The following is a 26,370-nucleotide window of genomic DNA, read 5'->3' as shown; positions in this document are numbered from 1 at the left end:
GGTGATTTTTCGCTCGAACGTTTCCATCGGGCTATCCTGCAGCGACTTTTCGTGACTCGGGTCATCAATGCCAATGGCATCCAGCCGCCACATGGCGGACGCGTCAAAGTCCAAATGTCCGGGTGAGGTGCACGACAGGAACATGGCACTGGTAAAAGGGCAGGCGGTAGAAGCGAGCCTTCCTTGAACGGTCCAGCCTAGAACTGTTTCTACCGCTGTGAGGTCTCCGTTGATTCTGTCCACCCTGCCCGTGGCCACCTTCCAGTAGGCGTCGGAACCAACCAGTACGCTGATTTCATTTGCCTCCCATGTGCTCGGATGGAAGGCGTCGGCTATGTCGTACCGCTTTTCTATAAGGGTTTTTACGGTTGCGGTGTCGAGTTCCGGACTCGTAAGGGAGCAGATCTTCGGAACTTCTAAAGCTTCCAACACGACCGGCCTTCCACGAGCTTGTCCGCGTAGCGTCACCTGTACTCGCCGGCACCGTAGAACCTTGGGTGACCTCGCAGTACCGAACGTTACTATGGATAGGTCTTCCGTGCCGAGAACCGTGCATTTCAGGGCCCTAGCCGCGTCCTGGCGAATGAAGGTGCGTTGGCTGCCAGTGTCTAACAGCACTCGAACAACAAGGCGTCGCCGTACACCCTCTGCCAAGGCTCGGGCCGTCTGGAGCAACACTGACGTTGCCCCGGAGTGTCCGCTCGAAGCCGTCATGACAGCAGGTGCGCTTTCTCTAGCTTGTACCGGGCGTGTTGATCTGGGCATGCTGCTGCCAGTCGGATTGAACAAGTCACACAGGACGGTTAGGTGACGCCGATTGCAACTACTGCAGGTCAGGTTGCGGGAAGCTCTGCACTGACGCGCCACATGGTTACGTCGGCCGCACCGAAAACAGCAATGAGCGTTGCGTAATCGCGTCCTCTTCTCGTTCGCCGACATGTCAACTAGGCAGTCCGCCACCTTGTGACCATGGCTGTCACACAAGGGACACGCTGGTATCGTTACGGACTCAGACTTCGCAGTCAAGGCCGACGCTGAGGGGACGGGTGCCTCCGGTTGCGCTGGAGAGATCAAGTCGGCATTTTGGACGGATCGACGACCTGTGTTGGAGGGAGGCTGTCCTTGTCTTCCTTCCTCGCGAATTTCGATTTGAATTCTTAGGAATTCCATTAGCTCCTTCACCTGGCCAGCTCCTTGTTGCCGCGTCGCGGATTCGTCCGTTAGCCCCTTGTCCGTCTCCTTAACCCTCTGCCGGTACATTAGAGTCAGGTCATCCGGCAGGCATCGGAGGAGCACATGGTTCAGGATTACGGCGTACTGCTCTCGCGGAACTCCCAAGGCTTCGAGGGCGCTGACACGGAATTGCACTTTTTCATACATTTCGCGGAGCCTCTCGATGTCCATTAAGCTTCTGATGATGTTGTAAAAGAACTAGCTCTGACTCTCTCGTGCCCATGATCATCATCATGAGCTCATAGGATTAAAGGAAGCATCGGAGGGGTCTCGGCGGCTCGTCCCTTTGTCTTCATATTTTTGATATTCTTGAAGGGCTGACGCAGCGGCCTTAAATGCTCGAGCGCAACTATGAAACGACTGAGCGTAGGTCAGAGTAAACAGTGTTCGGTATGCCGCGTCTTGACACGAACCGACGGAAAGCCAGTAGCGTGGTAGCCGCTGTCATATCCGACGTCAGCTCCAAATGTATGGCACGAGTGACAGCACATGAAAATAATAAAATGTAGGCTTTTGCCGGAGGAGCTTTTCCACGTACGTAGAGTGGTCCACAGAAATCTAGGCCTGCCACAGAGAACGGGTGTGCTGCCGTGATTCTGTCGCTTGGCAATGGAGCAAACGGTGCAGTTTGGGCAGTTAGCCTCCGGCGTCTGCACGTCAGACATTGGGCCAGCACCCTTTTGACGGTTTGGCGTCCCTTCACAATCCAGAACCGTTCTCGCGTCTCCGTGAACGTGGCTTCGACTCCACCGTGCAGAGTGTGCTGATGGGCCGCCAGAACGATGAGGTACGTAAACTTGTGCAGCGCAGGTAGCAGAATCGGGTGCTTGACGTCGATGCTGGCATTCAATTTGTGTAATCGGCCTCCTACGCGGAGCAGACTTTCACCCTTCATGGATGACGAAGGTCTGCTCCGCGTAGGAGGCCGATTACACAAATTGAATGCCAGCATCGACGTCAAGCACCCGATTCTGCTACCTGCGCTGCACAAGTTTACGTACCTCATCGTTCTGGCGACTCCACCGTGCAGAGTGTGCTGATGGGCCGCCAGAACGATGAGGTACGTAAACTTGTGCACCGCAGGTAGCAGAATCGGGTGCTTGACGTCGATGCTGGCATTCAATATGTGTAATCGGCCTCCTACGCGGAGCAGACCTTCGTCATCCATGAAGGGTGAAAGTCGAAGCACCGCTGATGTAGAAGGAACGGTCTGACCGACTGACAGTGCGCGTACTTCAGTGCTGAATAACTCCAGCTGTACTTGCCGCATCCAGTAGCGTTCAGCCTTCATTATCTCAGTTGCTGTGAGGGGACCGCTTACTGATGGCCCTCGCCGCTGGGCATTTTGCAGGAAACGTTGAATCCAGGCCGTGACCCGCAAAAGGCGCCTGAGGGTGCTGTAATTCTCTACGGTCAGCAGCTGTTCGTGCTTTGTGACATCGCAAGGGCAAACCAAAGTTTCCTGTGACACTGCGAGCTCCTTCGGGTCAACATGATCAATCTGCGTTTCAGGGAACTCCTATTTTGGACCTAGGAGCCACGAAGGTTGTTCGAGGACAGCCAATAAAGAAGCACGGATCGCTCCGTCTAGGGCTCTGGGCCGTGACTCGCGGTAGCTTCCGCGACATTTTTGGTCCCGGGTTTCGGCACCAAAGATGTCGCGGAAGCTACCGCGAGTCACGGCCCAGAGCCCTAGACGGAGCGATACGTGTTTCTTTATTGGCTGTCCTCGAACAACTCCCGATGATGATCGTGGCGCGTGCTCACGCCCGCTTCGTCCTTCTTTTCTACAGTAAAAAGGCAAATGCGGAAACGATCCGTAACCAGGAAAAGAGCCAGCACAAGCATTGAAAGAAACAAGACATGTAGTGAATTAGCGCTGCTCCGCCATACGCCATTCATCCGTTTGAAGATCAGGAGGCGAAGCTTCCGTGTCAAGTCTAGCGATTCCAGTTATCGTGACACGCAGGCAGCAAAGTCAGACCGAAGAAACAAACCAAAAAGAACTGCAAGGGCTCCGTTGACATGTGAGCAGCCACCTGCTGAACACGTGATCACTAGTTGTCCCGAGCTGCAAGCGGTCAAGACGTGGAATATGTACATGCAGTATACGGGGAATGATATAGAAAGGAGCAGCTCTTCCCGCGTCAGTATTCGAGTTAGTTATCCGCGGAACATTCCTATACAAGGGTAAACGTGAGCGCCGGCGGCTAAAGAGGACGCTCGTGTCCCGGCAAGGCACCGCACCGGAACACCTCGACCGTTTATTGCGATAAACACATCCATGGCTCCGACCACCACTCGCGACGAAAACAAAGTTGGCCTTTGGAGAAAAAAAGGTAATAGTTTGGTGAAAAATTGCCGTAAATATTACCATCCCCGCCGCTTCCGAAAGTGGCGTTAAAATATCTGCCTCGATGCTAGGCCTAACCTTTTCTATGCTGGCCGACCGTACAGGAACTTGTGAGCGAACCAACCCAGCACCGCGTGCACGATCCTGCTGCAGCCTGCGAGCATGAGTCAATGCAGTTCGCGGCAGACAGCTTGTAGCCACTCGCCACAGTAGAGCTCACGACTAATAAGAAGTTACGCATGACATAAAGTAGGAGGTTTAGTTTATGTTTGAGAGGTGGCTAGTAATGACGTGAATTAACCGACATTCACTGACGCGCCCCCCTCTTTCTCTACATTTGGGCCGAGAGAGATTTTAGCATGAATTGTCATTAGCGCTGGTAAGAAAATTGCTGATCTTATATCTGCTTTAAGTTCCTCGCCTTCAAGAAACCCAAAGCGGCAGCCAGTCGTGGGGGCAAGCCCCTTTTTAAATATGGTCGGTAGCGAGCCTGTTTCATTTGTGGCTCCCTCAGGCTTGCTTGTTCTAAGGATACCTTGTGTGCTCGTTCTAGTCTCCACAATTCCTGCCCACATTGGAGCGGGAATAGAACGAACTCTCTTGGCCGAGCGGTCAGCGCAGCGCCGGTACTTCCAAATGTGACGCCATCGACCACCACCCAATCGCGAAAGGCTGCCAGGGCTCTGCTCGCGGCCTCTGGCGCGGGTCGTTTGTTAGGGATGAAAAGCTGTTGGCGTGTATTTACAAATGAAGGAGGCGGTCTTTTATCCGGAATTAGAAAACTATAAAACAATGCCCGAAACATTTTTTTTTTGAAAACCACTTCAGAGGCCCTTTGAGTCCGACCTTGATGACACTTTACTCGGCCCAAAAGAAGAGAGAGAGGGGGCGTCAATGAATTGGAACTAATTCAAACGATTACTAGCGACCTCCCAAACTTTAACTAAACCTCATTTAGCAACACTGCTTTCTGCCACTCTTTCTTGTTATTGAAACTGAATTATCACCCGCGTAGTATTTATACTGCATGTTGAATTATCTGTGGTAAATAAGAATTTTCGAAAACGTTCTTGGCGTTTCTGGTGTATTGCTTGTTGCTCATTTGGTTCAAACAAATGTTCAGGCACCCTACAACCCCTCTCCGCCTCAACAAATCGATGACTACCCAACCCGTAAGGCGTATGTATACTAACCGGTTGAATCGCACTGGTCGGCCAGTGTGAGCCTCAACTTTCAGAAGACCTTCACCTTCTGGAGCGTCACCATCGGGTCCGTGGTCGTCTGGATGACAGGATACTGCACCAACCAGACCATGATACAGAGATACTGCGCCCTGGGGTCCATGCGCAAAGCCCGCACGTAAGAAATCTTGTAGTCACGCGAAGTTATGTAAACCAATAAGCGGTGGTGTTGTTGAAATTCATTGTAGGACCTCCTGAGACCTTTATGTCAAGGAAATCTTGTATAGAGCATGGCGGTAAAGCCCGTTGATTTTTACATTGGTACGTCCGCTTGGATACGGTCCTGATAAGCATTCAAGATCTGGTTTCCGGTTAGCCTGTTTTCCTTGTTATCGCCTTTCCCCTCTATTTGTTCTTCGTGATTTGTGTTTTAAAATGGAGCTATAATTGACTGCACGGCACGGAGGTATACCATTGTTCACATGATATGCAAACTTGTTCCTAGTAAAATATCCGCCATGTCTGCAATGTCCGAGCTGATAAGCTGACTTGCTATTTTTTTTATTTTTTTATATTTTATTGATATGAAATAATAATTTTTCTTATTTTTTACTTATTTATTTACTTGTTTACTTATTTACTTACTAACTTCATTTTTATTTATTTATTTATTTATTTATTTATTTATTTATTTATTTATTTATTTATTTATTTATTTATTTATTGTTTATTTATTTCCAATGGTGTTTAATTCAATCAGTTGTCCGAGCGAGAGGCGGGTAAGCCCAGTCTGTTAAAAACACGGTCAAGCCGGAGATCACCTTGCTAGGCGCACAAACAGGCACTGATAATGACTATTGCAAGTCCGCAGCAAATACCCACGCGTACAATGGCGATGGTTCTGCACATACCGTTCCCTGCTCCAATTGTTCAATATAATCTAATTAAATACTTTCATAGCGTGAAGCCGTTAGAGAGAGGAGAGGGTAACAATATGCATACCATTAGTTACAGCCGTTTTGAACGATTTAGGAACTGGAACGCTGGCGATGGAGGCAAGCAGGTGGTTCCAGTCATCGCCGCTCTTCGGCATGAACGACTAATACAGGCAGTTTGCGCGACAGTTGCGAACCCCTACCTTGTATCTGGGATCGCTACCTGCCGAGTTGGAGGATGGAGCAGAAATAAGCTCCTGTTTTAGAATGGGGCTCGAAAATTAAGTCTTATGAAAAAGGCACAACCGCGTAATTTTCCTTTTTGCGACAATGTAGTTTGCGACAATGAACCGAGCACCGCGGTTCTGAATGGATTGCAAAGGTGAAAACAGCACCATCACATGGGGTCACAAATCGATAATGCATATCTTCATTTTGATTTAAAGAAGGTTTTATACAGTGTCTCAGCTATCATGCACTAAGATTTAAAAAAAAAGAGCACGGCGCTACGCGAAAAACACCGAGTGCACAATGTTTGCAGTACCACGGAGACGCGGACAGTGATTTTTTCGTCCATGAGGGTTCATTAAATAATTGTTTTCGGTTCCTGGCCACGGCGGTCGCTTTTATGATGGAGGCGAAAAGCAGAAACGCCCGTGTATACGAGATTTCGGCGCACGTTAAAGATCCCCAGGTGGTCAAAATTAATCCGGAACCCTCTACTGCGGAGCGCCTCATCGCCTGCATTGCGTCTGCGCGTTACACCCTACAATCAACCAATCAATCAATTAGTTAATTGTAATTAACTATGCAACCCCAGAGGTACTCTCCTAATCATGAAAGTGTCAATGAGGCGCTTGTACGCAGCCACGAGAGGCATCTAACTGCGGCATTTTCAGCGACGAACTAATTGCGTACTCATTTACTCTGACTCATAAAGAGAACCCGCGAAATGTGAAAAATATTGCGTGACTGCGCTCCCCCCCGCCTCATAAAGCAGCGCCCTCAAATAAGCTGATTAAAATCAACTGCTTCGCCGGTCACCCTCCCGAAGACACAGCGCGTCACCTTGATAATGGCATGCAAGTGCGGAGCAGCAACAGCAAGTTTCGCGGTGCGCGTGGGGCAGATAACATGCAGTTTATTATACGACATATAAGGCAGAAACTGGGCTGTTATTCCTTCTTCCCTTTCTTTATTTCATTCTGGATAACTCCGAGGCAGCCTTTTTGAGGGCATTGCCTTCCGATGCGGGCGGGAGCGCCGTCACGTAATATTTTTCATATTTCGCGGGGATTCATTATCAGTCATAATAAATGAGTACGCATTTAGTTCTTCGCTGAAAATACCGCAGTTAGATACCTCTCGTGGCTACCAACAAGTGCTTCATGGGCACTTAAATGATTAGGAGCGTACTTCTCGAGTTAGATAAATAATTACAATTATTAATTAAGTCTCAATAACGAAAAAATACCGCCCGCTTCTCCGCAGTACTACAGCCCTTATGTAGTAGGCTTTATTTGAGTTCCATTGCTCTTCTTTCTTTTTAAATCTCGGTGCATGATAGCTGGGACACTCTGTATAGTAAGAGCAAGAGCAAAATTACGGCGTAAGCAGCCAATTATGCGAATAACGTCATTAGTAACATAATAAAATGTTCATTCCATTGCAGATACAGGGCTAATCTGAACGCCAAGGTACTTATAAGAAGAGACAGAAGATAATTGCACATTGTTAAGCTCGTACGAAAATAGGTCAGATGGGTTATACTGCTTTACGCAAGAAAAAGTCATTATTTTACATTTTTTAACGTTAAGTTGCATCAGACAATTATTTCACCAAGAAGACAAGTTATTAATGTCGGCTTGAAGAGAGATTTAGTCCTTAGGTTAGTTATTTCATGGTAAATCATCAAACCATCAGCAAAAAATCTATTACAAAGGTCATTATTATAAATTAAGAAGAGTAAGGGACCTAACAAAGAACTTTGTGGAACCCTAGATGTTACGTGTTGCAAGATGGAGTTGCGATTGTTAGCACTTACATATTGTGTTCAAACACCCTGTGTAATTGACTGAGCTGTTGTCTATATTAAGATCACTTAGTTTTAACAGTAGAAGAGGATCTGAAACTGAGTAGAACGCCTTCTGAAAATCCAGAAAAATGTAGTAGACAATGGAAACCGAGTCTGTTAAAAAAAAGTCATTAGTGGCAACTAAAAGTGGCGTTTTACGTAAAAAACACTCCCTAAAACCATGCTGGCGGTGGTCCTAAAATCTCTTGTATTCGAAAAAAGTTACTAAATTGGAATGTATTACGTGCTCTGCAGCTGTTTGCACGGGATGTGTGCTTGAAAGACTTGGAAGGATCACCTTGCTTCGGAACAGGCACCACCCTTCCCGCCTTCCGGTCGCTCGGCAACACAGAAGCGACGAGTATGTTTCGATTAGCTTCAAAAACTGCGCAGTGAGGCCACCAGCACCGGGGGAAGATAGCTTTAATTTTTTATTTAATTTACTAATGCCAACCAAATCAACAACAAGGGGGTTCATGAGCGAAACAAACACATTAATAACCTTGTGTAACGAAGTAGAAACGCGATTGCGAATAAGAATAAAGACACTTTGCAAGGCAACACAACACTCCTTCGGTGGTATCACACTGCCGTTATGATCACACAACGGGATCGTTTCTTTAGATAGAATCATCATCTGTTTACCAGTATTTTCGACGGTTAGCATGTAGCAAAGAGAGCGACGTTTTAGCGTAAAAGTCACATTTTTTGACAAGAGCGTGCCTATATTGAAGGTTTACATTTTCATAGGCTGAGCACATTTCAGTGCTATCACATAATAATTTGCTATGGTACAATCGTATCTTTTTGTTGTGCAGCCGGTTAAAAGAGGAGGTAAAAGTCGGAGAACGGAAAGATGATAAATTAGAATAAATATATTAATGATACATTTTACACCATTCGAAAATGCTCTTCAGTTTTCTTCCGCAGTTCGAAACGAGAAGCTACGCAGATACGACTCAGTGAAACTTTCCATTTGCGCATTAATTGAGGCCACGTCTACGCTAGTGTAATCTCTTATAGTTTTAACAAAACCTGCTTGTTTTGTGTCGGTGACGCCGTATGTAAAGGGAAGAATGCTGTGATCGCTAAAGTCAGGAAGATAATTAAGGTACAAATTTTATCAAGGGTTGTGGTAAGGGTCAGATCTAGCAAACTCGGGGAAGTGATAGGTGTAGGTTCCTTTTCTACTTGGATGAATAGAAAGTCATTACAAAGACAAAATAACGAATTTCCTTTACTGGTGGGGGAGTACCATGGTTACACCACCTATACGCCTCGAGCGCGGCCTGTAGGGGCGCCACTGAAATCCTCCTAGCGGCCCGTTTCGAAAGCAGGCGCGGGAGTCCCCGGCCCGCTCCCCCCTGTCGCCGTTGCTTTTGGGGCGCGTTCAAGACAGCGATTTACCGTTTGTCCGCGTTCGAAATACCGAATAACCTTGAGCAGGCACTCTGTTTCCAAGCGTGGTGGGTTCACGAGAGTATAAACATTTATGACGCGATCTTAGTGAGATATGTATCAGCGCCGGGCGTGTCTCCCCGGCCGGCGTCCCGAAGCCAGCATTTGCATGCAGCTGATTGCAATTCCACTGCCCTGAGATTGAGTGGCAGTGTCTCCGGAAGCAGTGTTTCCTCCGATGGTAATGTTGCGGCCATACACACTATGATGTAAATCGACTTTGTGCACTTACAAAATCCAGCGGAGCACTCATACCTGACATCACGCAAGTTACGCCTGCCAATATCACATATCAGATATTGATCAGTACCATAACAAGGCAATGCGGCATAAATTTCACAAACATTGTACCAAAGAAGTACGATGGATAATGCAAAATTACACTCCGGAGTCAGCACACGACGACAAATTCAATGCTGGGTCGTCTTGTCCCGAGGTGAGCGCTCGCAAAGATTCATCTGTTACATTTATCCTCCACGAGAAGCGCGAAGATGGGCTTATAGAGTAATCCGCGTCTGTGACCAAACTCTTCTTCGAAACATCGTCACATGACACAGGGAGACTGCAGAATCTAGCATAAACCGAAATCAAAAACCCTTATCAGATACGACACTCTTCCAACGAGCCCGTGTGTACGAGATTTCGGCGCACGTTAAGGATCTCCAGGTGGTCAAAATTAATCCGGAGCCCTCCACTACGGTGTCCTCATCGTCTCCGTTGCGTCGCCGCGTTAAATCCTGCAATCAATCAATCAACTCTTCCAACGACACCTCGTATCGCTTGTGAACTGCCTTTCCTGTATTCTTCAAAAAATGCGTCCGCCGAGTAATCAGCCGTTCGTTGAAGGCGAAAAACAAACGATAAGTGAACACGCAGCTTGTGTGTGCGATTACTAAAACGTTCATTCGTTGATTTCGCCCCGCATTTGTAAGCAACGATAGTTGAGCGTCCTCCTCCTGAACCCCCCCCCCCCCCCCCCATGTTTAGCGAAATATCAGTGCATTTCGCATCTAGTTGGTCTGGTGAATATTACCTTGCTCAAACAAACGTCTTTAGCATTTCAGAGGCTGCACTCGTTTTTTTTTTCATTCCCGTACGACTATTCTATTTATTCCTGACTTGCATGCATACCATTCATTTTCACGTGGTTCTTACTGTAATGCATGAGTGGGCACATACCTGACAATGCACAGCCTTTGAGTGTACTTAACATTTTTGCGTGGCTTATATTCCCATAAAAGGCACAAGTTTTTGTCAGCCATTGGGTTATCACATCCCCGAAAGATATTTTTCTACGACGTACATATTCGATGCAAAGCCGCATTTGTTGTCTGCGCTGCAAAACGAACCAACCTCTTACAGTGCCAATATCAGGTCTAAACGAGGCGACAATAAATAGAATTCACTTGTGCTGACGTGTTCGAAGGTGACAGCGGTGATATGCTGCTGCCGTCGCCGACGCCCGCAAGAGCGGTCAAGAAGCGCGCAGAACTGCCTCCCCGGGTAGCTCGTGTTGGCGTTAGAGCGCTCTACCAAGACGCAGCTGTTTTTTAAGTGCCCTAAACGTGCAGTTAGCTTACAGACGTCACCAAACCAAGTTGTTTAGTGCGCGGAAAGGCAAAGAGAAGCGAAAGAGAACCAAAACACTGCATGACCACCTATCAGCCACGCAGCGCTAATCCCGCAAACGCCGCTGAGAAGTGGCGGCAGGCGGCGCAGCGATCGCGAATCTCGAGGCGTATACAAGACATACTAGGAAACCTAAAATCGCCTAATAGCATATCACAAATAACATATCGTGTAATAACATATCACAAAAATCACATGAAGAGTCCGGTGGACGGGGGTAGGCACACATGATAACGTCATTGTGACCTCAGAGTATACACCAGCGCAAACAATTTCTAAAGAGGGACTTATGAGAACAAGAGGCGCGGCTAAAATCAACAGAAACACCAATCAGGACACCTCTACCACTTCTAGTGTTACGGTGAGGCGTGTAAAGCTCATATTCACCGCAAGTGTGGGACACTTCACTATAGCGAATATGCTGCACAACCACGTTTCCATGAGCCCAAGAATTTTAGCATTCCAGTCGTGAATTTCTGAAGACAGTTCATTACGCTTGCCTATTACGCCGCGTATGTTAGTAAGAAGGAAAAAGAAACCTTACATTCCACCAAACTGCGATTGCTACTGCGGACTTGCTATGACGTGGTAGTGATATAGCTAGTTGGGTTGATAAGCAGGGTTATCGATTGGCGATACAGATTGAGTTCTCGAGTTGATTTCACAGACTGTCGGTTTGGGTGCAATAAACAAAACATTTTTTACTGATTAGCAACTTGTCATAACGTAAACAGTACTGTTGCCTACTGGCTTTCCCAAAATAGCTTTACCCTTTTGTTTTGAGTTGCCTTACAGAAGTCCTCACTGAAAGTAATTCCGTCGATTTCATTTTCCCCTTCTAAACAAAAATGGTATCCCGTACTTTGAAACATGAGAACTGTACTATTATTGGTCTTGATTTGTCGTGCACCAAAGTTCCGAGCCGATGTGCCCTTTCCATTCCGTCCTGCAGAATGTGAACTTCTGAATGAGAGGAAGCAACGTGCATGTTAGCTCCTCTGACTGCGACCATACTTCCTTTAGGTTGCCAGCCAAACCATAACATATTAAATTGTCACGGCAAGCTCTAGCTTCAAAATCTTCAAAGCGGCAACAAAGTTCTGCATTTCTCGAGTGAACTGCAGTACGTCCGCCTTCTAACTCTGTGTGATTGCTCTAATCAAGGGCTTTAACATGGGATTCGACAGCAACTAGTCTTGTGTTAATGTCGGGCACAGTGTGCTCGAGCGCTTCCTGGCTCATCAACACGCGCTGTTGGCTTCATCAAGAACCTTCAGAAGTTCGACATTGCGCCAATATTCATGAGCAGTAATTGCTTTCACAGCGTTTTATAACTGATCACGTAGACTCTTAGTAAAATCTGCAAGGCCAGGGTTAAGCTCTACATTGCTGTAAAGCAACAACATTTTCACAACCTACAAATATCGCAAGTAATGAAAAAAAAACACTGGGGCACTGAAAAGCAGCAGGAAAACATTGCTCGTCTTTTTACGGTGCCAGTAGGAGCAGTCATAAACATGAGCAAGAAAAGAAAACAGATTCTGAGGCGGCTGCATTGCTACCGCTCTCTCGGGCCCACTGGAGTTGGTGATGTCAAACCAGGCGGCTAAGTACACTGTTCTCCGGTGGCAATGACGGCATTGCCGATGAGTAGGGCGGGATGAAAGCAGGCGCCAAACGTGGCGTGCCAAACGAAGCTGGCGCTTTAGTAGGGCATTAAAGGGATCATGATCCGATTGTACCTTGTGCAAATAAGCCAGGTATCGCTTCTGAAAATGTCAGCCTGGACATGAACTGCGCAGAAGCGGGTGCCGTTGTACCCAAGGGGCCCAAGGCGAAGCTCGCTCCCAGAGGTATGACCACGCATGTTGCCAGGGCCGCTGCAACTGAAGAAGTAAACGAAACGGATTTCGTGGCGGTAGCATATAATACTGTTGCACTGTCCGGTATTTTTTTGTGTATATTAAAACTTCGTAAACACCGACGTACCCTCTTTTAAGTGAGGCCATATAGCGCAGGTGTAAGTGCAAAATCGCCCCTCATTCATAATTTTGTGGAAGGAAAAATCATAAGCCATTCTATTTTTTGAAGCTGTATTACCGGCGAATATTTTCAGCTCATGGCAGAAAGGTAACACAGAACTAGCAGAAGCGTAGATGTAAGTATGAGAGCAGGTGCAAGCGAGAAGAAGGCGTACGATCGTCAAGTAGCCGGCGCCATGAACGTACGTACATTTTGTTTTTGTTTTCTTATTTGGGGGGGGGGGTGGTAACTATTTGAGAATGGTTTGGTTAAAGCGCTTCCGGTGAAACGTGTTTATTAGACATTGAGAGAAGTATTGGAAATGATTACAAAATTATTGATCCGCCGTGCGGGTATCTGATGGTGCCTACCATTTTTCGTTTAAGTACGCTGTAAGTTACATAAAAGCCATCGTTTGCGAGCTTTTACTTTCTGAATGCCATGCAGAATACTGTCACGAAGACAAGGACGAAGCAGTTGTCTTGAATGAGAAATACGTCTATTGGAGCGAACTTGTGCTCCCCTAAAAACTCAAAAGAATACAGAGGCGGCGAAGCAGCGGTCAACAAAGTGACTTGCACAGGCGAGTGTCGTCGAATCGAATGCCCCGGTGTCCGCACTGCAGGCTTTTTATCTTTCGGCGCGCGTGGTTCTCGAAACGTCGATTCGCATCGAGAACATAGTAGATCCAAGAAGATTATTCTGGGCTGTTCACGTTAGATCGGAATGCTCTCCCTATCACAACAGATAACACATGCGGCACAGAAAGAAAGAATGGAACACGCGCTTCCCTTGGCGCAGAGATAACGCAGACCGGCGCAGCCGGGCGGTAAAAGCAAAACACAAATAAACAAACCCAATGTATGGTTCGCGGCATTACCCCCCCTCTAAGAGTGCATCGACCCGATGCTAACATAAGCGACAGTCCGAACAAATGAAAATAAAAGTTCGTCATCGTCCGTAGAAAGGTTTTAGGCGAACCACGTGGACGACTTCACGCCGCCTGCGTTGTCGTGATGTGCCGGAGCCACCATCAGGGATCACTTCGTAGGTAAGTTGGCCAACACGTCGTAGAATCTGGTAGGGTCCGAAATAGCGTCGCAGAAGCTTCTCACTCAGTCCGCGTCGTCGGATGGGAGTCCAAACCCACACACGATCCCCTGGTTGGTACTCGACGTCTCGGCGTCGGAGGTTGTAGCGGCCCGCATCCACCAGCTGCTGGTCCGTTATACGAACTCGAGCGAGCTGGCGGGCCTCCTCCACACGTTGAAGATATCCGTGGACGTCGGCGTTGAGGTCGTCGTCTTCTACGTGCGGAAGCATGGCGTCGAGCATCGTAGTCGGCCTTCTACCGTAGACAAGCTCGAACGGCGTCAGCTGCGTCGTCTCCTGGATAGCCGTGTTGTACGCAAACGTGACATACGGGAGCACTTCGTCCCAAGTCTTATGTTGAACGTCAACGTACATTGACAGCATATCTGCGATTGTCTTGTTCAGACGTTCTGTTAGTCCGTTCGTTTGGGGGTGGTACGCCGTCGTTCTTCGGTGATCCGTGTTGCTGTAGCGTAATACTCCTTGCATCAGCTCCGCAGTAAATGCCGTTCCGCGGTCTGTGATTAGGACTCCCGGGGCTCCATGTCGCAGCACAACTTGGCTTATAAAGAACTTTGCCACTTCTTGTGCAGTCCCCCTCGGAAGAGCGGTGGTCTCTGCGTAGCGCGTCATGTAGTCTGTCGCTACGACAATCCACTTGTTCTGTGATCGTGACGTAGGGAACGGGCCTAAAAGGTCCATTCCAATCTGTTGAAATGGTCTCGATGGGACGGCGATCGGTTGTAGAAGTCCGGCGGGTCTTGTCGGCGGCGTTTTTCGTCGCTGGCAGTCACGGCAGCTCCGGACGTAGGACGCAGCTCCGGGTGACGTCAGAGGTAAGGCCGGGCCAGTAGTACCTCGCCTTGATTTTTCCAATAGTGCGGGCTGTGCCGAGATGTCCGGAAGACGGGTCGTCGTGGCACGCTTCCAAAATTTCGTCACGAAGGTCCGCGGGGATGACGAGAAGGTAATTCGCTCTTGTTCCGGGGCTGAAATTCTTCTTCACGAGGACGGAGTTTCTCAGGCTGAATGCTGGTAAGCTGCGTTTGAAGGTCCTAGGAACGGCAACGTTGCATCCCTCGAGGTACTCGATTATGACGCGTAAGTCGGGGTCGGCACGCTGCTGGGCGGCTAGGTCGCTCTTCGTCACGATCCCGAAGAACGCGCTGTCTTCGTCAGCGTCTTGTGGTGGTGGGTCGACGGGGGCGCGGGACAGGCAGTCGGCGTCGGAGTGTTTCCTGCCGGATTTATAAACGACTGTAACGTCGAACTCCTGCAGGCGCAAGCTCCACCGCCCAAGACGGCCAGAGGGGTCCTTGAAATTGGCGAGCCAACACAGCGCATGGTGGTCTGTTACAACCTTGAATGGCCTTCCATACACGTATGGGCAAAATTTTGAAATCGCACATATAATAGCCAGGCACTCTTTCTCAGAGGCAGAATAGTTTTTCTCCTCCTTCGACAGACCACGGCTGGCATAGGCGATTACCCTTTCGCAGCCGCTTTCTTAATTTCTTTTCTTCTGTCATCTCCGGATCCGCACGTCGAAACAACCTCTTCATCTCCTCAACAAAGATCACTATCCCTTCGTTGGGGTGCTGCGTTCGAGTTTCGAGTAAAAGCGCTGCGCGTTCTTTTCTGACCACGGTAGTGAAGGTCTTAGTGAACTCGCTTTTGAACTGAGTCCAGTTTGTCAAGGAGCTCTCGTGGTTCTCGAACCAAGTGCGAGCCGAATCTTCCAAGTAAAAAAAACGTGCCGGAACGTTTCTGCGTCGTCCCACCTGTTGAATTTCCGGACGCGCTCCAGTTTTTCCAACCATTCTTCTGGGTCTTCTGCAGGGGCTCCCCGGAACGATGGCGGTTCCCGGGGCTGCTGCAGAACGACAGGAGGATTGGCTTGGTTGAGCATGGTGCTGGTTGCGACGTCTTTCTTCTTCGTCTTCTCCGGTAGTAGACCGAACTCGGGTGGTAAATCTTGCACGCGGAGGCTGGCTCTTGTTGGACTGGCTTGGCGGCTTCCAGAGGTTGAAGTGGGCATGAAGGGTGCGTACCCCGCACCTCGACCAGATGTCACGCGAAGTACTTCTCATCGATGGACCTGAAGACCGGCTACTGGCAAATTGAAGTGGACGAGAGAGACCGAGAGAAGACTGCATTTATAACCCCAGACGGCCTATACGAGTTCAAGGTGATGCCGTTTGGGCTGTGCACAGCACCAGCGACGTTTCAAAGAGTCATGGACACTGTGCTAGCTGGCCTTAAGTGGCACACCTGCCTCGTATACCTCGACGGCGTAGTGGTATTCGCCCGGACTTTCGACGAACACCTTGCAAGGTTGGAGTCTGTACTCGAGGCCATTCGTACGTCGGGGTTGACGCTGAAGCCTGAAAAGTGCCGTTTCGCATACGGGGAACTCAAGTTCTTGGGCCACGTCGTCAACGCCGCGGGAGTCCTACCTGACCCGGCAAAAACTTCAGCCATTGCGAACTTCCCAAGGACGAAAGACAAGAAGGGCGTGCGAAGATTTCTCGGGCTGTGCGCATACTACCGGCGCTTCGTCGCAAACTTCGCACGCATTGCAGAGCCACTCACGCGCTTGACGAAAGATAGCACCCCTTTCAGCTGGGAAAACGACCAAGAAAAAATTCCCCCGCATTTCCCCGAGGGGGAGAATGTGAAAGAGCGAATGCACGGTTGTCGGCCCGCTTGCGGCGCTTGCGCTCGGCCCCCGCAGCCCACCGCCTCGCCGCCTTCTCTTTCATCTCTTCCATCGGGTTTGTAGTATCACGTGTACACCACGCAGTTATCAAGCCGCTATAACGCCGCTGAGTCGCCAACGCACGCCGCTGACGACGTAGTTTGAATGCGTTAAAGATATAAGGCGCGTCACTAACGCTGATATCACGTCGCGTCCGTGGCTTGGTCGGTAGAGCGTCGCGCTGCGGCCGCAAAGTCCGCGGATCGAAACCTGGCGCCGGATGCTGTTTCTTTATAGAGGAGCACTGCGGACGCCGACGCCGCCGACGCCGGCGGTGGATGGTTTGGGGTCGCTTATAAAGTGCATTCGCACTTAAAAAGCATTCTGCGAGCTGCAAAAACGCCTGCAAAGACCGCCCGTGCTCGCTCATTTCGACGAAAATGCCGAAACGGAAATGCACACGGACGCCAGTGATATAGGCTTGGGTGCCGTCCTTGTACAAAAGCAAAACACAAATAAACAAACCCAATGTATGGTTCGCGGCAATACGCACTGCGGTTTTTACATGTTATGCTTGTACTGGGGGTCACTGTTTACAAATCACGCGACGTTTTTTTTCAGGTCATTGTATATCACTCTGGTGGGCGTGTCGGTAACTCTGACGATTGCCGCCTTCTGTGGCTTGGTGCTCTTTGCACTCTACCACAAGTGCGACCCAGTGAAGGCATCTGCGATTACAAAGTACGATGAGGTAAGTACGATATAGTACATCGGCAAGCATGTGCTGCTTGATCATACAATTGATCCAGAATTGGTATCCCATGCTCTCTGCGTGCGAACTGGACGCCGCTGATTGCTCCTTCTAGTTTGGCGCTTTCCGTATAGCCCCCTCTGCACTCCTGTAGCGGCGTTCTTGAGCTCCTTTACACAATCCACGGTTTACTGACTGATACAGTAAAGAAGATCAGCAGCCGATCACATCTGCACTGGGTGAAGATCACCACCACACTGTGCGCTTTCCCAGGCTTTGCCTAAGCAGGGGAGGGTCACGGTTGCGTTTTTATTGGGTACAGGCATCTCTTAATCGCGGGCGCACATGCTGCGCCTGATCACTTCGCTCGTCGGAGCCTTGCCGATGCGATACCACGTGACTAGGCGAGAGTGCAACGGCTGCTTCGCCGGGGCTTGGTCCCCGAGTGTTTCCAGCAATGGCGCGCCGGCGGGGCTGTCGGCCCTGCACTTCAGTGCAAGCGGAAAGGTAAATCCAACCATTCAGCAGATATAGCTAGACAACAGTCAACGAAATCACAAGAAATGGCAAACTTTCACAACAGACTGTGTGCCTTCGCTTTCATCTAAAGTAGGCTGAGAAGGGCTAAACCTGAACCATTTTTGAAGACATGCAATCACTATACGACTCGACGCAGCCAATATGAATTTCAAGCACCTTCTAATTCTAATCTTCTTTGGTCTTCTTTAATTCGCCTAATAATTCCTCTAATTACGGGAACGCAAATCCAGACACAGAAAGGCTTACTTCGAACTAAGTTTTGTTTGGAGAATGTTTCGCACACATGCACACGCCGTGTCAGCAGCGATCACGATGTACCACAAACACGTGAAAGGACGCATGTAAAATACAAAAAGCTCCACACTGAACGTTCCACCATTACCAGAGAGCAAGAAACACAGCACAGGAAGTTTAAAAGACGAATGTCACGCACGTATACTTGCCAGTGTAATCACGCTGCCAATGCTGGTCCTTAAAAACAAAAAAAAAAAACCAAGCGCTTTCTTAACAATAAAATTACCTAGAGCGGCTTGCAACAACAAATTTGTCCTTTCCGATGCAGTTGATGCCATACTTTGTTATGGACGCACTGGGCCACCTGCCGGGCTTGGCGGGGCTTTTCGTGACAGCTGTGTACAGTGGATCACTGAGGTAGGGTAAATGCAAAGCCAGTAAGTAAGTAAGTAAATAAATAAATAAATAAATAAATAAATAAATAAATCAGTAAATCAATAAATAAGTGTATTCGAGGGCATTCACCTTTGCTTTGAAAGCAATAAAAAACAATAAATATTACATTTTCGAAACTAGCTATACATTGCGATTATATTTTGTTCTCCTTTGGTTTGTTATTGTTGTTGCAATAAAAGCGTAAGACAATGTTTTTTAACATTTGTCCGAACCAATGAAAGAGTACAGCAAGCGGCACGAAGTTATTTCGTAACCATTGTCTAGAATTTGCGTACATTTAGGTGTACTATAACCGTTAATACCTACGTGTAATTGCTATGAGCCCAACTGAGATCGGCAGTGTAGTTCCAGAAAAGATTGAAGAAGCAAAGGTTGAAACGGGGTAATCTGGAGACCTCAACGTCCCTATTCTCAATCCCTATTTTCCCTCATCACCTTAGCACGATGTCCTCCGGCTACAACGCCCTGGCTGCTATCACTTGGGAGGACTTCCTCAAGCCAAGGCTGAACCTGTCACCTGCAAAAGTCATGTGGGTGACGAAGGGTTTGGGTAAGTATGATAGCCTCCAGTACAAAGCAGGACATGTCAGTGTTCAGTATCCCCGGACTCCCGGCTAGAAAACGTCTGACGCCCCAATGAACAACTAATAATTTTGCTTCATGACAAAGGAGAGACAAAGAAAAAACACACGTAACTTTTTCAATTACTGTAACGCATTGTAACGCATCGCGATTTGGTCTCGAATGAATGTTAAAGAATTATTTCCTGCAAAAAAACATGCCTCGGTAAAGCTAGCAGTGGAACCACATTTTAAGCTTATAAAATAGCCCGATAGTATATTCTTACTGGGACCACTCAGGAGGCATTTTTAGCAGATAACAGAAGCTCCAGTCGAACCCGCTTTAGTGGCTGCGGTTAAAGCGAACGCTCTGTTACAACGAAACAGTGCGGTATGACCGTCCCAGCATGCATTTGGAGAATGACATTTTGTTTAAGATATTACGAACTGGCGTGAGGGTAGAACTCAGCTACAGCGAAAGATTCACCATCGTCCGACCGCACCTTGCGTTCGCAGTCTCCGCTTGATCGGCTTTCCGCGAACTCGAAGCGTCAAATGAACTGCGTGAGAATCACCCTTTTGCAACAAAACTGAGTGCAACCAGCAAAATAATACTAGAGGAAAATTAATCTAAGCAAAAAAGGACGCCGTCTTCGTGGTTCCACGTTGCCCCCCCTCAACATCATCTGTAAAAGGAGGGACGGGGCACAGACCGATTAGAGGTTGAGTGAGATAGGGGAGAAACTAGGGGAGACGACGGCAAACTTGTAGCAATTGGGCGTTGGCACAGTGCCACCACCCGTGAAAAACATGCGTTTCTCCCGGCCAGCTTGTCTGCGGCGGACAAATCGGGGGAACAGATTTTTTAGGGCAACAAAATTAGCTAAGCATGCATTTTGGCAGTCCCCGCTCATGCTCGCTCCAGCTTTCTTCTCCAGTTCGGCCGAAAATAATTGGGGGAAAAAATAGGAAGCAACCTGAAACGCGTGTCATGCAGCCGAAACGCGTCGAGTGACCCTGAGGTGTCATCGGTTATTGTATTCGGACACTGTGAACGACCTTATGCGGGGAGCGAAAAACTGCGGCCTGATTAAGAAGTACGAGATGTTTAAAGACAGAGAAGATCCAGAGCTTCAAGATCAATTCCGACCAGCCTATCAGGAAGCGTGACCGCCACAATGACAATTCATAGTATGTTTATGCATACATTATGAGCCTTTTTTTTTATTATGAGCATCCTGTTATCTACTAAATTCGGGAGCCAAGCGCTCATCAGGGTGAATGCAGCAAGCATGATGTCCTGCAATGATCATGCTGCTCAGTGGGGACGCAGCGTGGAAAGGCGACTCAAAATAAACTACTGCCGTCGCTTCTTGATCAAACATTCCTCATAAATGTAGGCCACACTCTACAACGCTCTTGAAGATGTGCACATGCGTGCAGTTTAATGACTTTGCAGCCAGATGGAGCAGCATCCGGCGGAGGGTGTGCGCCCCGTTCGTATTTCCTTTCATTCCCCCGGTGCATGTCGTTTATGCTTAATGATGTCGCGGTTAGGACGCGTATCAGCGGATAACTCGGGGTTAACTAAGCGGGTCGCAAAACTGGAGGCAGCGCAAACTAACGAACGCGACCAACGGAAAGCTGTTGAGGGAAAGTTAGAAGAAGCTCAGAGGAAGCTGGAAAGGATCGTCATTACGCCAAAAAATGACTAACACCTCGGCCCATGCAGCGGAGCGGAGGCATGCACCGAGCTGACACACGAGGCGGAAGATGCGAAAGGCAACAGCTAGCGTCATGAAATACGCTTAAGAGTACCGCATTTCGTGCACCCGGAAGCGTCTGGGGGCCATTTTGTTTCTGGCTTGCAGTGTTGCCACCTCTCCCAATGAAACCGCGCCAGATGTGACGGGCAGAGTGCGATCGGCCGCTCTTACGTCCGCGTAGCAGAGAGAGAGAGAGAGAGAGAGAGAAGAGGCGCTTAGAAACAAAATGGATCTGCCCATATGTAAACAAACATCACGTGGTGCCGACCGACGAATGAAAATCCTGGCGGCACATAACAATGCGAGAAAAGAGTGCCGATACTCTAAAAGCATTTATTTAGCGACACTAGCCACAGCTATTCCCACGTGCTGCAAGACAGGTCAGCAAAACCAGTCGATAAGCACGGTACCAGTAAAGAGCAGCACGTGGCAGATGATAGCGTGGTAATCATTGCGGGAAATTCTAACATGAAGAGGAGCAGCGCTGCCATACTGAAAAGGGTAGAGGGGAACGTGTGAATCTGGGGTGCTTTCACGGTCAAGCGATGCAGACGGTGATGACAAAAGCCAAGAAGCAGCTGGCCTTGTCCAGTAAATCTAGAACGTTGTGGTGATTACTGAGGGACTTAACGGTGTTCTCACGGTGGAGGAGGGAAAACTTACCCAAGAGATAGCGAAAGGGGTAAACGATCTGCGGGCGACGGCCGAAAATGTGCTCATTGCAGTCTGCACCGTGCCGGAGGTGACAAAGCAGGGCGTGCACACCGAACGGGCAGTACTCGCTGCTAACAGCGAAGATCAAAAGGCGCGGCAGGGAAGTTGGGATTGAAGTGATAGATGTAAACAGGTTAGTGGGCAGCATTGGACAGAGGCAAGCATCTCAGTGGGACGGGATTCACTTCAGCCGCAGGCTAGGAAACAAGATGGGGTGGCGCTTAGGTGCGAGAGCAATGCTTTTTTAGGGGGTCCAGCGGTTATAAGGATGGCAAAATAGGCGACAAAGGGGACACGAGGGACGTATGCACACTCTACGCTGGGAGGCTGCCAGGCCTATAACTAAGCGGAGCACCTACAGACATAACTGAGAACGTTGACAGAAGCGATTTAAATGGGAACAATAGAACGAACAATTTTCTAAAAGATAAAAATAGACCCCGTAAGCGGAAGGGGAAAAACAATAGAAATAGGTATTTAATAAGCTACATAAATATGCAGGGAAAAGAGAAAGCCTGATCGGTGGGTATAAATTCAGTCAACTTGAATGGGAACAATAAACGTGCACACTTTAGCCTAGACTCACCTCCGCGACCTAGAAGCCCCACCTATCATAGACAATTACGTCTGGGAAGGATGCAACAGGACCACAAGAATGAAGAGAGGGGGAGGCGCTGGCATGCTATTAAACAAGGAACAGACTGGCAGAGAGAGCATGAAAGCTGTAAAAAGCATCTATGGGTTGGAGGCATCATTGCGGGGAATAATACATGGTTAGGACTTGTGTATCTGTGGACTGGACGCAGAGCTAGGGAGAAAACTAAAGAAATGGTAAACGTTTTCAGAAGAGATATAAACGAGTTCAATGCTTCAGGTGGAATAAATTTAGTTGGAGATATGAATGACCACACAGAAGATTTGGACGGATACACCAGTCACAATGGTTCTTTAGTCATACATCGATGTCAGGAATACCGGGTTGTAATAGTAAACACAGAAAAAAGGTGTGGTGGACAAATAACGTGGAAAAGCGCTAACAGACAGTTCAGCATTGACAACAGTCTAGTATGCCAAACAGTATACGAAAGGTTGCGAGAAATGAGGATAGATAAAAACGGAGCAGACAGCATAGGAAGCGACCTCAAGCAGCGTACCTTGCGCTTTGGAGGCGCAACCAGGAAAAATTTAGACATCGGTATAACCGGAGGAAAAATTTGAACTATGAACACTTAAATATCATCGCTGATATGATGAAAGACGAAATTCATAGGTGCCGAGACAAAGATTGGGAGTACGACGAAATGATCGCGTTCATAAAGCATAAGATGAATAAGAATCAACAAGAAGCATAAGAAGCAACAAAACCAGTGGAAACGGAAGAGAAAGAAGCCGAGAAGAGAAAGCCGAGAAGCTGGTGAAATAAGGAAATAAAAGAGGCTATTGACCAGCGAAGAAAAGGCGTCGAGAGTACATAAAGAGGCAAAAAGTACTAGTATAGGACTGGAGGTAGTGAAGGAAAAATGAGGTGTCTACAGGGAAAAGAAAGTAGAAGTGCAGAAAACGGTGCAAGCAAAAGTCAAGTAGAAAAGCGAACAATGGATTCAAGAAATACGGATGAAGGACAGACGCACATCTAAGGAGTTTTGTAACTAGGTAAAATTACTAAGATTAAGAAACGATATCCATAAAAAATTCTTCATTGATGAGGAGGGGAAACATTCAGTAGGAGAGCACGCGTTGGCGCAAATTCATCCAGTGATTTGTGAGAAGTTTAGGGAAACACAGGTAGGGAAGCCTGCACCGATAACCTCAGCGCCACAGAAGACTGCGGAAAGGGAAGTAAGTTTGAGCAACCTTGATTGGAAAAAAGCAGAGAAAAAGGATTCCGCCCCAACAGCAGTGGCCCCGGACGGAATACCAATGCAGCTTATAAACCTGGTTGGGCCTAGAAGCAAGGCATAGTTTATGCAGGCAATAGATAACGTGATACAAACCAAACAAACACCGAAGGGTTGGCTAGAAAGTAGGATGAATTGAATATATATGAAGGCAGAGGCAACAAAATCAGTATTCATTCATACAGACAACTCACAGTAATGCCAGTGTTGTATAAATTTCTAATGCAGGCGATAAAATCAAATTCCAGTATTGATGGAAGAAAATAAAATCCTTCGGGAACTGCACGATACATATAAACAAGACAGGCGATTGCATTATAATTCGTTCTTGACAACACAGTGCATTGTAACTGCGAAAACGCAGAACAGACCAGTATGGTCACGTTCATGTACAGTAAAGGGGCATATGACCACGTAAAAAGAGAACTGCTGTGGAGAATGCTGAAACTCCAGAGATTAAATGACGGTAATACAGTTCCTTTTAGCGACCTATAAACATAATAGAGTGCACCTTACATGGGAAGGATAGAAATGCGCCCAGCAGGTCAACCACAATCTGGGACTGAAACAAGGATGCTCTTTGAGCCCAATACCGTTTATGTTTGCATGGCAGGGTGAGAAACGAAACTAGACGAAAGTCAATTAGTGTTCAACCTGACGCATATGTTGCAAGGCGAAGTGGTACAACAGCGTATTCCAGGAATGTTATACGCAGACGACATCGTTCATTTAGCTGGAAACCAGACCGATATGCAACAGCTTATAAATATTAGCCGTCAGGTAGCTACCGACCTCGGGTTAGTCTTAGCGCTGAAAAATCTGTAATAATGGGTTTAAATGACACTAGCACTTACGCAGTGTCAATCCAGCATGTCGAATTACCCAGAGTGAAGGAATATAAATATTTGGGAGTCTGGATGAATGAAGGGGATAACTACTTAAGAACTCACGAGGTGCAACATAAGGGAAAGCTAAACGCAGCTACCACGAAGGATAGAGCTCTGTGGGGGTATAACAACTGTGAAGCAGTGTGAGAAGAGTGGAAAGGAGTAATGGTTCGAGGTGTCACATTTGCGAATGCTGTACTCTGCTTAAAATCAGACGTTCTATCAAGCCTTGAAGTGAACCAGAGAACGGTAGGACGTTTGCCCTTAGGAACACATGGAAAAACAACTAACGAAGCAGTCCAGGGAGATATGAGCGAGGCATCGTTTGAAGTTAGAGAAGCACAAAGAAAAATATGTTTTGAGGGACGGTTGAGGGAGATGAATCAAGTTACGTGGACAGCTACACTTTTAGGTACCTATACATTAAAAGCATCGACACGCAGTGGCTAAGACTAGAAGGCTAATGATGAAATACGGAAAGAATAATGGCGAATCCAAGGCAGCCAAGGTAACCGAAAAAGAGGCAAGGCAGATAGAAAAGAATAAATGGAGAGAAAAAATGACAGATGAAACGTCGTTAGAGATGTACAAGGCTGAGAAAGAACACAGCAGAAAGGAAAATTTGTACGATAATTTCAAAGGGAATGCTTTGCGTTTGGGGGCTCGAGCAGGTTGCGTGCGAACTAAGAGCTTTCTGGGGAAGTATACACAAAGTGATGGGTTATGAGTGGTATGCGGAAAAGAAGCAGTAGCTATGCAGCACGTAGTGTTAAAATGCGAGGTTATCCGTTCAAATCTAGGGGTAAAAATTCGGCTTCCACAAGCTTCAGGATTTAAGGGTAGCACAGAGGGAGTTAACTTCAAGGCTGTCGAGGCGATGAAAAGAAGATAAGAATGCTGGTGGACGGAAAGCAGAGAGGGGAATATTGCTTAGTACAGTTACCACCTGTAACAGAAAAAAAAAACGTATTTTGTGCCTAATAGGTTTTTTGTGCCTGCCCTAAGAGCAGCGCTAGTAGTAAACGAAGACTCTAAAACATAGGTATATTAGCTTCTTTTTAGTATTTTTGTAAGATGATGAGTCATCACGCCACTACAAAGGGAATACCAATATCAATCATCAATCAGCATTATGTGAAGCCAGGATCTGAATACATACGCATGGCTGCTTCTTGTTTTTTCTCGTATTTGAGATGCCCTCGCCGTGATATCGCCTGTTCCTCACACGCCGATCTTGCAGACGGGCCCCATGTTGCTGTTAATACAAGTTATGTAGCCAGATCGCCTTCATTTGACCTAATAGAAGCTATCGGGCATGCCAATCTCTGCGCAAAAGCCACGGTGGTTGTGTCGGGACCGTGTTGCGCTTGCGGCTTGAGCTGTCAGAAAAGTGCAGACTTCACTATCACAACACTATTTTGCTCAATCGGTCCAAGATTTACCATCCGTTTCTTTAGCTCGAGTAGGCGGGGAGCAAGCGCACGCCCAGGAGACTTCCAAAGCGGTCGCCTGCAGCGGCCTGTACACGCCATGCGCCATGGAGGGGCTATCGAAAGACCTGATTGGTTCCTTGGGATTGCCGCTCACCACTGCTCCACCGCGGACGAACTTTTCTGCCGTACTACGGACGACGTTTTTTCCGCCGCCGCGCGGCAGGCGCGCGCCGCAGGGCATCGTTCGTCATCTTTTCGTCACATATTCGCTCCATGTATTCTGGCCCTTATGCGTGTCGAGTTTTCACGCGCAGAAAACGCTTATTACATTATAACGAACATCGGATATAACGAACAAATTGAGCATGGCTGTGGAGTTTGTAATAAGTGGGCTCATCTGTTTATCTGTCCATAGAGCAACCGTTAAATGCGATTGATACTGTAATCATTAACGAG

At 47.8% G+C, this 26,370-nt stretch overlaps 1 protein-coding gene across 1 annotated transcript in view; it reads left to right on the top strand.

The window, feature by feature from the left end:
• Window positions 1-26,370, top strand: part of LOC144179592 (sodium-coupled monocarboxylate transporter 2-like) — a 146,872-nt gene that overhangs the window by 75,745 nt on the left and 44,757 nt on the right. Inside the window, exons 8-11 of the mRNA XM_077708005.1 lie at window positions 4,805-4,945; window positions 17,297-17,426; window positions 18,529-18,617; window positions 19,097-19,206. Coding sequence (XP_077564131.1) covers window positions 4,805-4,945; window positions 17,297-17,426; window positions 18,529-18,617; window positions 19,097-19,206 — 470 coding nt within the window. The remainder of the gene's footprint in view (window positions 1-4,804; window positions 4,946-17,296; window positions 17,427-18,528; window positions 18,618-19,096; window positions 19,207-26,370) is intronic.

This window comes from Haemaphysalis longicornis, unplaced genomic scaffold (assembly GCF_048455015.1).
Source record: "Haemaphysalis longicornis isolate Haplotype H1 unplaced genomic scaffold, Haemaphysalis longicornis Haplotype H1 scaffold_4, whole genome shotgun sequence".
Lineage (NCBI taxonomy): Eukaryota > Metazoa > Arthropoda > Arachnida > Ixodida > Ixodidae > Haemaphysalis > Haemaphysalis longicornis.
This window is presented reverse-complemented; position numbering and strand designations above follow the sequence as displayed.